We start from the raw sequence: 14548 nt of genomic DNA, 5'->3' as shown, positions 1-14548 counted from the left end.
AATCAACACACTCATTCTCCACTCATCTGACATCTTTTTAGTCTTCAAAATAATTGTAAAATGTTTAGTAAATCAAGAAATTCCTTCATCTCCTAAGCATTTCCACACTTCTATTGAAATATCATCAGATCCAATAGCTTTTTGACACTTCATTTTTTTTAAAGCATCTTTAACTTTAGTTTTACTAATACGCCGATAAAAATAAAAATATTTATTTTCATTTAGGGTGCTAAGGTCACTAAAGTCAATTACATTATCATAATCTTCATTGAAAAGTTTAGCAAAATATCTCATCCACCTTTATTGAATATCCTCTTCTAATAAAAGCACTTTTTGATCTTCATCTTTAATACACTTCACTTGAACTAAATTCTTACTAATGTCTCTTTGTTTAGCTAACTTATACATATATCTTTCGCCCTCTTTAATATCTAATATATTATATAAATTATTAAAAACTAAAATCTTTGCATTGCAAATTGATTTCTTATTCCTTATAGGCCTCTTTATATCTTTTCCAATTATCAGAGCTTTCACAGTTGAACTAAATTTTATAACAAATTTTCTTATTTTTTATCTTTTCATGCACATTTTAATTCCACCACCAACTTTTTATTATTATTTGTAGCTTGTCCCTTTGATACTCCAATTACATCTTTTGCAACATTCTTAATATCACTAACTATCTTTTTCCACATAAAATTAGAATTCTTATGCACAGACAAAATCTTAAGATCTAGAATCTTATTTTAAAAAATATTTTTGTTAATATTCTTAAAATGCCCCCATATAACCTAGAACAATGATTTACTTTATTTTTAATATTCCTCCCATTTATCTTATAGTTTAAAACTGAGAAGTGATGTTGAGTACATAAATTTTCACTAGCTACTTTTCCCCCTTTATCTTTTTCTCACACTTATGCAATTGCAAAATATAATCATATTATTTTTCCTAAAAGCAATTAACGATCATCTACCTTCTTTTTTTCCCAATTATTCACTCCGATATTTGTGGTCTTTCTAAATCCCCATCTTTTTTTTAGCGATAGGATTTTTTACCATCATAAATGATTACACTTGGATGATATAGGTTTATTTTATCAAAGAAAACTTTGATGTTGCCATTTTCTCTTCATTTCTATTATCATGATATAAAAATAATTTCATGCTGACATTAAGGTTCAAATTGATAATGCTCATAATTATTTTAATTACACTACCTATTTTTTTATAGAAAGAATGTATCATCCACCATTTCTTATATCCCAACACTCAAACAAAATTGAGTGACAAAAAGAAAAAAACCATCATATTCTTAAGTCCCAGGAATTTATTTTCCCAAATCTAAGTATAGAAAGATACTAGGAAAAGTAGTTCTAATTGTCATATACTTAATTAATAAAACACTCTCAAGAGTAATTGATTTCATATTTTTTCTAAATTATTTGGCTGAATTTTTCCATACAAATAACTTATGCTAAAAAATTCCTCCAAAGGTTATTGCGTGTATTGCTTATGAACAAATACATAAACAACACAGGAATAAATTTGATCATTGAGCTTTCAAATATATCCTTATTTGATATTCCTCCACTCAAAAAGGTTAAGTGTTATTGTTGAAACTTTCTTTATTTTCAAAGATGTTAAATTTGATAAAAAATAAAGTTTTTAATCGAATTCATCTTCAGGAGGAGAACTCGTAATTGGATGATAAATTTGATGAAATATCTATATTTAATCTTGACATTTGAACAACACAAATTAAAAAAAATCTGAACACTATTCTCTGACAAGTCTATTAAAGAATGAACAAGCCTAATCAAAATCTTCAACAAGCTTAAGACTTGCAATTGTTATCGCATAACAATGATCAACATATCACTATATATTTTCCTCTATAGTCCATCTCCTAATACACATCTTAAATTTTTATTCTATATATAACGTATTTTTACAAATATCAGCTCTAATTTTATTACACTAGCACAAGTTTAATTTGAGGCACTTAAAAACAAGAATTGGTGAATGTCATATGTTGACCTCCGGATCGAAGCTAAAAGAAAAAAAAAAATGTATAATAGAACATACCTTATCCAAGGGATCCACGAATTCAGCCAGAAATCCCGTCGAAATCACTGTACACGCGGCGCCGTTCGCATCTATTCCCGCAAATATGGCGGAGATTGTTGAACTATCAAAGGGAAGAAAATAATAGGGTGCAAATGGTTTTTTCTATAAAATGTAGAGATTATGAAATTTTCAAATGGTATAAAACGAGTTTGATAGTCAGAGTATATATTCAATCTTATAAAATTGACCATCAAGAATATTTCTCTCCTATGGGAAAAGTGAATATAGTGCCAAAGAGTCTCACCTTCAAGCTTCTTACAGAATCCTTATATAACTTAAATCAAATGCTAGTGAATGAGTTATCTATAAAAAGCAAGATATTTTATAATTTGAAGGGTATATTGATGATGACTGTGTAAGATCACTAGTTGATAGAAGATCTATGATAAGATACTACATAATCTTGTGAGGAAATCTTATAACATGGGGGAGCAAGAAATAACATGTTCTAAGATCTAGCAAAATTGAAAATAGAACCATTGCATAATGAATCTATGAGCTTTTCTAGATCAAAGCTATTTTGAAAGATTTGAAAAATTAAATTTCAAGGGCTAGTGAAGATATGTAGTGATGATAAATTTGTTATCATCAATTCTCATAATTCAATACAATATGATTATACCAAGGTTGTAGAGGTGGATATATATATATTTCATTAAAAAATAAAATGAAATGTTGGTTGATTTGCACTCTATATGTACAAATGAAAAATCAACTTATAAATATTCTCGCCAAAAGACTCTACAATCCCCCAACAATAATTATAACAACAACAACATCAAGCCTTTATCCCATTACGTGGGGTTGGCTACATGAATCATTTTTCTTCATTGTTTCCTGATAGTAGTTAAATTCTCATTTAAATCTAATAAAAAGTCATTTCTAATATTTTCTAATCATGTATTTTTAGGTTTACCTCTAACTTTCTTAACAGATGCCAAATCCAATACATTTGCTCTCCTAATCGGGTCATTAGAAGGCCGACATTTTATATGACTAAACCATCTAAGACGACTCTCTTTAATCTTATCTATCACTGGAGCACTCCAACATTTTCATTTATATATTTGTTTCGCATTCTGTCTATCGAAGTGTAGCCATTCACCACATGAGTATCCTCATATTTGCAACACCTAATTTAATTTTATGTTTCTCTTTTAATGACCAACATTTTGCGCCATAAAACATTGCAAGTCTCACCATCATCTTATAAAATTTTACCTTGAGGGGTGTTTTTTTATCACACAATAGGCCTTAATGCATTCCTCCATTTCAACCAGCCAACTTGAATTCTACTAATAATATCTCCAACTATTTCACCCTCACTTTGAAACAATATGTCTAAGATATCTAAAACATATACTCTTATTAATGACTTAATCATCCAAAGTCACAATCCCCTCACTAGATCTATTACTACTAAAACTACATTCCATGTATTCGATTTTAAATCTACTCAAACCAGAACTTTAGACTCTAAGGTTGATCTCCATAATTCAAATTTACTTTCAGCTCCCTCTCTATTCTTATCAACAAGAAGAATATCATCAGTAAAAAGCATACACCAGGGTACATCCTCTTGCAAATGTCTAGTAAGAACATTCATGACTAAAGCAAAAAATATGGGCTTAAAGTTGATACTTGATCCACTTGAAATAGAAAAATACCTGGTCAAACAACGTTATGTTTAAACACAGGTAATGGCTCCTGCATACATATCATCATGATAGGAAATACTTGAGTTCGCAAGTAACCCTAAGGCAATACTTGAGTTCGCAAGCAATCCTAACCCAAATCGATAAGCAAACAACAGCAAAACTGCTGTCCATAATAGGAAAACAACAAATCCGCAAGAAAAATTGAGAGGAAACTCAAGTAGAGACTTGTATTCAGCTAGACGATGAAGTAAAATAGCAAAGATACAATTGTTCTTCAATCCGAGAGGAAGAACAACTCTCTAAATCTCCGGCAACGCCAAGAGCCCAAAGCGAAGAACCCTAGATCTTAACAATTCAAATTCAAGATAAAAACCTAATTCTCTCATTACTCCCTAATTAAGGCTAAAAGAAGGATACAAATTCCCTAAACACCCTTCTAATTTAAAATCTCTCTCTAAACAAAGTGTTTAACGCATGCCTGGGCCCACCAAATCTTCCACCCCCCTCTGCCTGGTTCCGCCGGCACTGGGCCGCCGGGTGTAGAACCTGACCGGTCCAACCAGGACCGGTCTAGCCGGTCCCTTCTAGGCCGGCGTAATATTACTCCCCTCCCAAAGATTCACCTTGTCCGCAAGGTGAAAGTACGGGAACTGCTGCTTTACAATCTCATAGGGCTCCCAAGTGGCCTCGTAGTCAGGGAGATCCTTTCATTTGATCAACATCTCTTTGTTTCCCTTTTTATCCAACCTTACCCCTTCCAGTTTCACGGGTTCCATGACCACCTCCAAATCCTCTGTCAATGATGATGGAAATTCAGCACTAGCTGCATGATCTCCTAGTGCTCTCCTAAGCCGTGACACATGAAACATCGGGTGTATGGTAGTGGAGGAGGGTAACTTCAGACGATACGCCACTGCTCCAATCTTCTCCAAGATCTTATAGGGACCAAAGTACCTCGGGGCCAATTTCTCATTCCTCCTGTTAGCCACTAATTTTTGCCTGTAGGGCCTTAGCTTCAAGTATAACATCTCCCCCACTTCATATCGTATGTCTCTCTTGTGTATATCTACTTGCTTCTTCATGAATTGTTGTGCTATTCCCAGATGTTTCTTCAACTCCTCCAATTCCTGGTCTCTTTCCTATAGTTATTATTCAACTGAAGAGATAGGTGTACTTCCTCTCCCATAGTGCACTAGGTGTGGGGGGCCTCTCCCATACAACACTTTGAATGGGGTCACTGAGAAGCATAATGGTATGATGTATTGTACCAGTACTCAGCCCATGGCAGCTACTTTGCCTATATTCACGGGGTTTCATAAGCAAAACACCGCAAATAGGTCTCCAGACTCCTTTTCACCACCTCGGTTTGCCCATTTGTCTGTGGGTGGTAGGCGGTGCTCCTCTTAAGGATAGTGCCCTACATCCTGAACAACTCCCTCTAGAACTGGCTAAGGAATACTTTGTCTCGATCAGACACAATCGATTCAGGAAGCCCATGCAGTCTCACAACCTCCCTGATAAATGCTGTTGGTACTGACATTGCGGTGTAAGGATGTCCTAAGAGGATGAAGTGTGCATATTTGCTAAATTTGTCAACCACCACCATAATGACCTTGAATCCTTTTGATTTTAGTAAACTGTCGATGAAATCCATTGACACTTTCTCCCAAACTTTGTTTAGAAGTGTCAATAGTTGTAGTAATCCTCCTAGAGCCATGGCCATGTATTTATTTTAGCACACCTCACACCTCGCCACCATCTCCTCAACATCTTTATGCATTCCCTTCCAGTAGAGATCCGCTGCCAGCCTCCTGTATGTCTTATGAACTCCTGAATGGCTTCCAGCTGCGCTGCCATGGAGCTCCTGCAACAAGTGGGGAATATGTATGGAGGTTCGTGGCATTACAAACCTCCCTTGATACAATAGTCTCTCCCCCTCAATGCAGTAAACAGGATGGCTACTCTTGTCTTTCCTCAAGTCTTCCCTGATCTTTCTTAGTTCTTCTCTCAGCATGCTTTCTTTCTTGATGACCCCCCAGTCGACCATCAGGGGTGCAGACATAGCCAACTTCTGGAGCTCCCCCACACACCTGGACAAAGCGTCAGCTGCTTTATTTTCCAAGCCTGACCTGTACTGGATCTCAAAATCATAGCCTAATAGTTTGGATAGCCATCGCTGATGCTCCTCAGTTACCATTCTTTGCTCCAAGAGGTACTTTAAGCTCCTCTGATCAGTCCGAATGATGAAGTGTCGACCCAAAAGATAGGGGGGCCAGTTCTGAATGGCCAAGACAATGGCCATCGCTCCCTCTCGTACACTGACTTCAGTCTTGCCCTGGTTGATAGCACTTGACTGAAGTATGCTATAGGCCCGTGGTTCTGCATCAACATAGCCCCCAACCCATATCCTGATGTATCGGTCTCTATTATAAAGACCTGAGTAAAGTCTAGAAGAGCTAGAACAGGAACAGTGGTCATGTCTTCCATTAACCTCTCGAAGGCCTCGGTTGCTGCCTCTCCCCATGAACAATTGTCTTTCTTCAGCTGCTTAGTCAGAGGCCATGCAATGGTACCGTACCCCTTCACAAATTTTCTGTAATACCTAGTAAATCCTAGGAAACCCCTCAACTCTCTTATGTTCCTAGGCAGTGGCCATTTCTGTATTGCCTCAATTTTAGTTTGATTCCCAGCCACTCCTTGGGATACCACATGTCTCAAGTACTCCACACTTGCCTGAGTAGAGCTGCACTTCTTCAGGTTGGCTTTCAGCTGATGCTCCTGAAGCACTTCTAAGACCACTCTCAAATGTTCTAAGTGCTCCATGGTCTTGTTGTACACCAGGATGTTATAAAAAAAGATTAGGACAAACTTCTTGAGGTCTTGCTTGAATACCCTGTTCATCAAAGATTGAAAAGTTATAGGAACGTTAGTCAATCCAAAGGGCATTACCAAAAATTTATAATGCCCCTCATCTGTCCTGAATGATGTTTTTGGAACGTCGGCCTCCCTCATTCTTATCTGGTGGTATTCGGATTTTAAGTCCAACTTGGAAAACATCACTACCCCATATAACTCATCCAAGAGCTCATCAATCACCAGAATTGAGAACTTGTCTGGTGCAGTGCCCCTATTCAAATCTCTATAATCTACATAAAATCTCCAACTCCCATCATTCTTCTTGACCAGGAGAACTGGACTAGAAAAAGGGCTAACTCTATGTCTGATAATCCCCGCCTCCAGCATTTCTCGAATCAGCTTCTCAATCTCATCTTTCTGAATCTGTGGGTAATGGTAAGGGCAGACACTGATCGGTGTCTCTCCTTCTTTCAAAGTAATGACGTGCTCCAACTCCCTCTGAGGAGGTAAACATTAGGGAGGTTGAAAACCTCGCTAAATTGGTCTATGAGCGGCTGCACTGAAGACGGAACATTGCCTTCTTCCTCTAGTCTGATCCTTTCCAAGCGGTGTCACTCCACCAAGTAGCCTCCTCCCTCCTCCTAAATGGTTATGATTAGAGATTTGATAGAAACCTCAGCCTTGGTCAGCCCAACATCACCCTGAATCATCATCCTTTCCCCCATCACCAGCTCCATCCTCAGTGTACCCCAATTGATCTTGGTCTCCCCCAATATCTGCAACCACGTCATCCCCAGGATAACATCAGTACTTCCCAATTTCAAGAGAAGTCCTCCCTCACCTGGAGCCCCTGAATCTTCAGCACTACCCCTCTACAAACTCATCTGCCCATTTTCACCTTTCCCGTGCCCATCATCACCCCATAGCCCTATATCCACTAACTCCATCCCCAACAACTCAATGATCTGGGTGGAGATGAAATTGTGGGTTGCCCCACTGTCAATCAACACCACCACCTCGCGGTCATCTAACTCGCCTTTCACTTTCATAGAGTGACTCGGAGTGAATCCCACTATAAAGTTTAGAGAGACTTCTGTCACATCCAGCTGCAACTTCTCCTCCTCCTGCTCTTCAGATCTGCTCCCACCTCCATCGTCTTCCTGTTCTTCACAGACAAGGAGAACTTGAAGAGTTCGGTCCTTGCACCTATGCCTCGGCATGTACTTCTCATCACATCTGAAGTACAACCCCTTTGCCCTCTTATCTTGCATCTCCTTCTCTGTCAACTTTTTGAATTGTCCCCCCTTCCCCCCTTCAGTTTTCTCCTTTGGTGCTTCCTTCAGACCTTCTGGCACCGCCCCTTTTGATGGTAAGAATGTGGTAGTCATCTTGTATGATCCCCCTGAATAGTTCCCTCGAGCTCCTCTTTCTGATTTCTTCTTATCTTCCACCAACTGCGCCAGCTCCATAGCATTCCCTAAGTTCCTCGGCTCCAGCACTCTGACTGTTGTTCGTATCTCCGGTTTTAGCCCCTTCATGAATTTCCCTTCTAGGGCTAACTCTGAAATGTGATTCAATCTGTTAGCCAAGTACTCGAACTTGTCTCGGTAGTCTGCCACAGTCCCCTCCTGAGTCAAAGCAAAGAATTGCTCATAGAAGTCTCCTCCCCCATCGGCTCGAAAATGCTCCAATAAGCAATCTTTGAACTCTTTCCAGCTCCGTATGGGCTCCCTCCTGTCACGCCATTGATACTAGGCCAAGGCATTTCCTTCCAAACACATTCCTTTCGCTGTCAGCTTCTCTTCCTCTGTCAACCCATTGACAGCGAAGTAACGCTCCACCTTGTAGATCCAGCCATGTCTATTTTCACCCTCAAAGATGGACATCTTTAACTTCCTCACCCGTGGGTCTCCCCCGTGTCCCCTAAATCCTCCATAACCTCCCTTTCCTCGAAGAGGAGGTGTTTCCCAACTGTCACGATATTCCCTCCAGTGATTATACCCGAACCCTTCATCATATTCCCCTCTTCTCCCCTCAAAATCAGCACCCCGACGATGAAATTCTTCCCTTCTCCCAATGAAATCAGCACCTCTTCGGTCATTTCCCAAACTCATCTCCTCTCTATAAAGTGGCTCTATAGGTGGCATGTCGTCCTCCCCCTCAATGACCTCCACTTCCGGATTTCTCCTCCCCCTAAACGGGTTTGGATTTCCCCCTACACCATGGTCTCCGGTGGTCTCTCTTGCTTCCGATGTCGTATGATTTGTCTTCAACTCCAACATTTTCTTCAACATTTCATCCACAACCGCGAATTTCCCTTATATTCTTTCATTGTTGGAGGTGATTTGAGTTTGAAAGTCAAAGAACTTTCCCTCCAAATCTGATTTTAGTTGACCGATATTGCCTTCCAAGTCCTCTTCCTTCTTCCCGGCCATCTAACTTCCCAAGAATCACGAAGATCTTCTTTCGGCAAAAAATAAAAAATATCCCGCTGAAATTTCAGGATTTCAGCCGCCGACGGTCCCAAATCGATGCTCTAATACCAATTTGATAGGAATTACTTGAGTTCAAAAGTAACCCTAAGGTAATACTTGAGTTTGCAAGCAATCCTAACCCAAATCGATAAGCAAACAATAGCAAAACTGTTGTCCACAGCAGGAAAACAGAAAATCCGCAAGAAAAACTGAGAGGAAACTCAAGTAGAGACTTGTATTCCGCTAGACGATGAAGTAAAATAGCAAAAATACAATTGCTCTTCAATCCAAGTTGAAGAACAACTCTTCAAATCTCTAGCAACGCCAAGAGCCCAAAGCAAAGAACCCTAGATCTCAAATTACAATTCAAATTCAAGATAAAAACCTAATTCTCTAATTACTCCCTAATTATGGCTAATGAAAGGATACAAATTCCTTAAACACACTTCTAATTCAAAATTTCTTCCAAACAAAGTGTTTAACGCCTGGCATTGGGCCGCCGGGTGTAGAACCCGACCAGTCCAGCCGGCCCCTTCTGGGCCAGCGTAACACGTTCATGACTTGAATATAAATATTATTAACTCCTTTTTTAGAACTCTCTAGAGCACTTTTTTGAAACTTTATCATATGCTTTATCTAAATCAATAAGTATCATATGTAGATTCTCCTTATTATCTTTATACTTTTCCATCAAACCTCTTCACTTGATCTTCATCCTTAATGCACTTCACTTGAATTAAATCCTTATAGGAAATGTCCTAGCATTAACACAATGTAATAATGGATTCATGTCATGATTAGTTGACAAGTTTTGTGGTGGTTGTTGTCTGTTTAATTCAACCTTCCATTTTTTCTCATTCAGGACTTGAGACCTGGCAACGACAATTTTAGACTCTACCTCCTCCCGCGCCGCCGCGCGCTGGAATGATATATTTATATCATTTGGTTTTAGGGGGGTGTGTTGAATGACCGAGAACCCACAAAATCACCATTCCTAGATTCCTTTATCCTTTCAATTATATATTCAACTGGGTTCAATCTCATCATGTAGCGGGATTGATGGGTTTAACTTACCATTTTTAACATTTTTTAATCATTATATTCATTTTTTTTATCAAGTTTTTTCGAGTACATAATAAAGAATAAGAATCTCCTTTTCAGGAAATTTTTTTATAGTTTTGTTTTTCCAAAAGTTGTCACCAACTCACCATTCTATTTGACTTCAATTTTCTTGCTATTATTTTAGAATTTATTTATGAGAAAAAACTTTTAAAAAATAAATTGCTCGAGCGTGGTAGCTGGAAGAAAACTTATTTTTGAAGGAAAAGTCTATAAACCCACAACCACCTAAAAAATATTTTTCTCTCAAGAATTCTATAATTATTCTTACAGATTGCTGCAATCATCCCAAATGAACCCTAAAGTAATTATATGTGTCATGACTATTCATTTTGCAATGATGGAAATAAATGGGAAGACCTTTGATTACGACTTTTTGCCAATATACGTTAAAATTAATAACTATAACTATCCAAACTTTTTTTTCTAAAAAAGGTCCGCAACATCATCTACAAGAAGCCTAGCAGTTGATGTTTTTTGTAAAGCAGCAGTCGCAGCATCTACTTTAAGGGTTTATCCAAAGACCAATCTTAAAGAATATGGGATAACATAATTGATTTTGTTAATTCTGATTCTTGGAAAAGAAATACTGGTAAGAAAGATTGGGGATTGTTTCTTGACATTAAACTATGGTGCCCGTTTGAGCAATCAAAGTTAGAATGAATTAACATGATAAGATCTTTCAGTTAAAATGGGCATGTTTTCTTCATCCAATTAGAATATGGAAAAAATCCAGCAAGCCAAGTTTGAAAAAACCAACTAAACATATAGTGCAAAAAGAATGTTTCATATCCTCGAGCTGGGACAATTTTAATTGAGATTTCCCCACTAGAGTGAATTCAGATGGTTTTGCTAAGTATCAGTGGCAGTCATCATCTTTCAAGAAGAAAGCATTAACTCTGAAGGAGAGAATTTGATATTAATTGGTGGAGATGAAGCATTCTTGCTAAAGCTTTTGAAAAAAGATTTGCAAGAAGCATGCAATTTAGATGGTAACTTTTTTCCTGGAAGGATTCGCTACCGGTGTAAATCACGATCCATGGAAAAGATGGAGGGAGTGGGTGTCAGATGGTTTAGGTGGGACACATTAGATGCCTTCAAATTCGCAGACCTAGAGGGAGTGGGAGACATAGTGAGAGTGCTGAATGTTAGCACGTCATGACATAGATTGGTTTCCATATGATTTCTATGCCTTGTTGGCTGGATTAATTGATCCATGCTGTTTCGTTTGCTCTTTAACCTTGTAAAACTGTAGTCTGTATCGTGGCTGCTGTTCAGTATCACTAAAGTAGTTGCATTCAAGGTCTGAGTGTTTTTTTAACATTAAAATTTTTTTATTGCTTGTATTCATGATTTAGGTTCTTGTTGACATGATTCGTGTGCCTGGTTGGGCTTTTGAAGCTGCTGGACAGGAACTGAGAGGAATGAGCCAAGAAACCACATATCACCCAGGACTTTATTTAACAGCTGCCCAGGTATTTGCTATTATTTATAGCTAACTAATTCATGCCTTTCCTCACCAATTCATGAAATATGGTCTTTCATATGATTTGTGCTGCTAATTTTTTTCTAACCTGATATGTACCTACCTACTTTCACACAAAATTCTAACTAACGAGCTTTCTCTTTGTTTTCTCCCATTTTCTATATCTCCGGTGGAAATAATATCCTTTTCTATCGTTTATGTTGTTTTTTTTTTCCTCTTATTGACCATGAAAACTCAAGGACACAGGTAGCCCCTGTAAAGCATGCATTATAAGCTAACCAGAAATACATTGATTTATTCTGTAGATATCTGAATTTGTTCAATAAAGGCTCAGATGGCTTTCTTTTTTTCGTTTTGTGTTTTAACCTTCATATATTACCTGCTTCCTAATACATGTGCATTTGAAAGCCTCAAATATATGTTTTTGTTACTGTATGTTTCGGCCATTGTGTTCCCTGAAAAGACCACTCACCTACGACAACATACCCTTGATGTCAAAAAGCAGTATGTTCATAAAAGTGATTTTTTTACGTCTCAGTGTTATTCTTTTCACTGCTGCTATTGATTGATTGATGACGTTCATCTAGTAGGGGCCTAACTCTGCCATTTGCATTTTTAATAGAGAGAGGCTGTTGAGGCACTTATTCAGGAACTTCCAAAGTTCAGGCTTAAGGCAGTTCCGACAGATTGCAGCGAATGCCCTATCTGCCTTGAAGAATTTCGGTTGGGGAGTGAGGTAAGGTCTCTCTAAAATGATTCCTGCGAAGTTATTTATTTGTTCGCATTTAGTATTTGATGCGGATGAGCCAAGTCTTACGCATTCATTGGCTTTGTAAAGGATATTTGCACGATATTCATATGCATCTTTTGCTGCACCATCACTATTTTATGAATGGCTTGTAAGGGTCTTCACATCAGTGGATCGTACGCATTAATTTATTTATCGTATGAATTGTATGCATTGGTGATCAACCTAAGTCGTCTTATGTAGTATATGCTCATTTAATTTGATTTTTTTATTTTTTTTGAATAAAAGGATTGTGCAGTTTATGCGTTAAACTAACATCGATTGTGATAAACTGTTCCATTTCTGTAAAAGATTTTTTATCACGGAAGTGGTCTATAACATTATGCGGGTTAAAAAAACTTTATGTATTGCAAACAAAGTAACCCTTGGTGGTGACAAAGGAGGGCGGTAATACCTTCAGAGCATTGTAGTGCTAGAAAACTGTTAAAAATTAATAAGTAATAACATTTCCTGCGCTAGTGTGATTTTTGCTAAAGTGGATCATTGGTGGGCTTCACAACAGAATTGATCATCGCCATCAACTGTGTTTATGGATCATGATTGATGTGCATCCCTAACTTTTTATCTTTACCTACAACTTGACCAATGTAAGTGTGATCTTTTTAATGAGTCTGTGGAGTTATATGAACAATCGCTCTATAACTGAGACAAAAACTTCATTATCGTAAGTACCGCATAAGCAAAACTTTATCCCCGTTATTACAGCTAAAGTGGAAAAGCCGATGCTGTAAAAACTCTTTTTGACCTTTTCCTTGCAGGTACGGGGACTCCCATGCGCCCACAACTTCCATGTGGAATGTATTGACCAATGGTTAAGGCTAAATGTGAGGTGCCCTAGGTGTAGATGCTCAGTTTTCCCCAATTTGGACTTGAGTGCCCTCTCAAACCTTCGTTCTGAATCGGAAAGACCATCAGCTAGCGAGGAGTTGATAGCAGCTACTCGCTTTGTAAGAGCATCACAGCCTGCTGGTCAGAGCTATCTGCTCCGATTGCAAGGACTGCTGCGCCCTGTAGGCGCTGAGGGTTCTGTTGGTGGTGGAAGGGCAGTTGATCATGGTGCCAGCGTGGTGGACAGTGGTGTGCCTCCAGTCGTTGTTTCAGAAGGTACAGAAACCATCACTGATGATCCCAATCTGCTTCATGTTGTGGTCGATCAGAGTTCCTCAACTTGAACATTAGCGTTCTGTAACTCCATTTTTTTTATATCTACATCCTGAACGCTGGATGTGTGATATTTGTTAGAGTTTCTGTCATGCTCACCAGCTCCTAGAGCAAGGCATGTTTTCATGTGTGAGCGCAGCTCTGGAGGCTGCTGAGGATCACACTTCACGCTTATTTCTTCATGTTTGTATTTCTACATGTGGAAGTTGTATAAGAAATAATTTGGCAATGGAAGAAGATATGTTCCTTCTTGATAGAGTAGCACCTTGCAATATCTTTTCTATAACTGCCACCTGTGTGTTCACAGATTGTGAACTAATCCAGATGGAACATTCAAAGGCACAGGGTGTTATGTTTCAAATTTGAAGTGAACAATGGTCTGACAAACTGTTTAGGGAGTAATGTCATACTTCATATAACAAAATAAATTACGGCATTTCCTTGTAATTGAGTGCATGCGATCTCAAATGGTATCAAATATTCATATAATTTCAAATATAAATTTTTGGGATCATAATAGCAATGCAATAATTATACATATTCTGATGTATAGCACACACTCACGAATTTGATATTAAGAGAGATCTGTGAATTAGCTGTAGTGTTCGACTCGAGGTGAATTTGCTGGTCGGTGAACTTTTTCTATTCGACATTTGGCCTCTTCGGAAATGCTCGAGATAGGCGCTGGGACATTGACCATACTCAAGTGGTTGCTTGAACAACTCTTTTGGCTTACATTAATGTATGCAGAAAGTTGATGGCTTTTGATCGTGATTTTTCATTGCCATATTATTGTATAATTTATTTGAAAAGATTCAAATTTTTTGAAGTTATTGGCTTTGGTATTTCATTAT

At 38.1% G+C, this 14548-nt stretch overlaps 1 protein-coding gene across 2 annotated transcripts in view; it reads left to right on the top strand.

Annotated features, from left to right (window-relative positions):
- The window catches only part of LOC110109070 (E3 ubiquitin-protein ligase SIS3), a gene marked incomplete at its 5' end in the record, with an annotated part of 42666 nt that extends 28714 nt beyond the window's left edge, over nucleotides 1–13952 (top strand). For both annotated transcript variants that reach the window (XM_028699730.1, XM_020839967.2), the window contains 3 exon segments: nucleotides 11598–11714; nucleotides 12348–12461; nucleotides 13292–13952. In XM_028699730.1, coding sequence (XP_028555563.1) covers nucleotides 11598–11714; nucleotides 12348–12461; nucleotides 13292–13705 — 645 coding nt within the window.
- Nucleotides 13953–14548: the final 596 nt, after the last annotated feature.

Source organism: Dendrobium catenatum, unplaced genomic scaffold (genome assembly GCF_001605985.2).
Source record: "Dendrobium catenatum unplaced genomic scaffold, ASM160598v2 fragScaff_scaffold_1375, whole genome shotgun sequence".
NCBI lineage: Eukaryota > Viridiplantae > Streptophyta > Magnoliopsida > Asparagales > Orchidaceae > Dendrobium > Dendrobium catenatum.
Note: the sequence above shows the minus strand (reverse complement) of the source record. Positions and strands in the feature narration are given on the sequence as shown.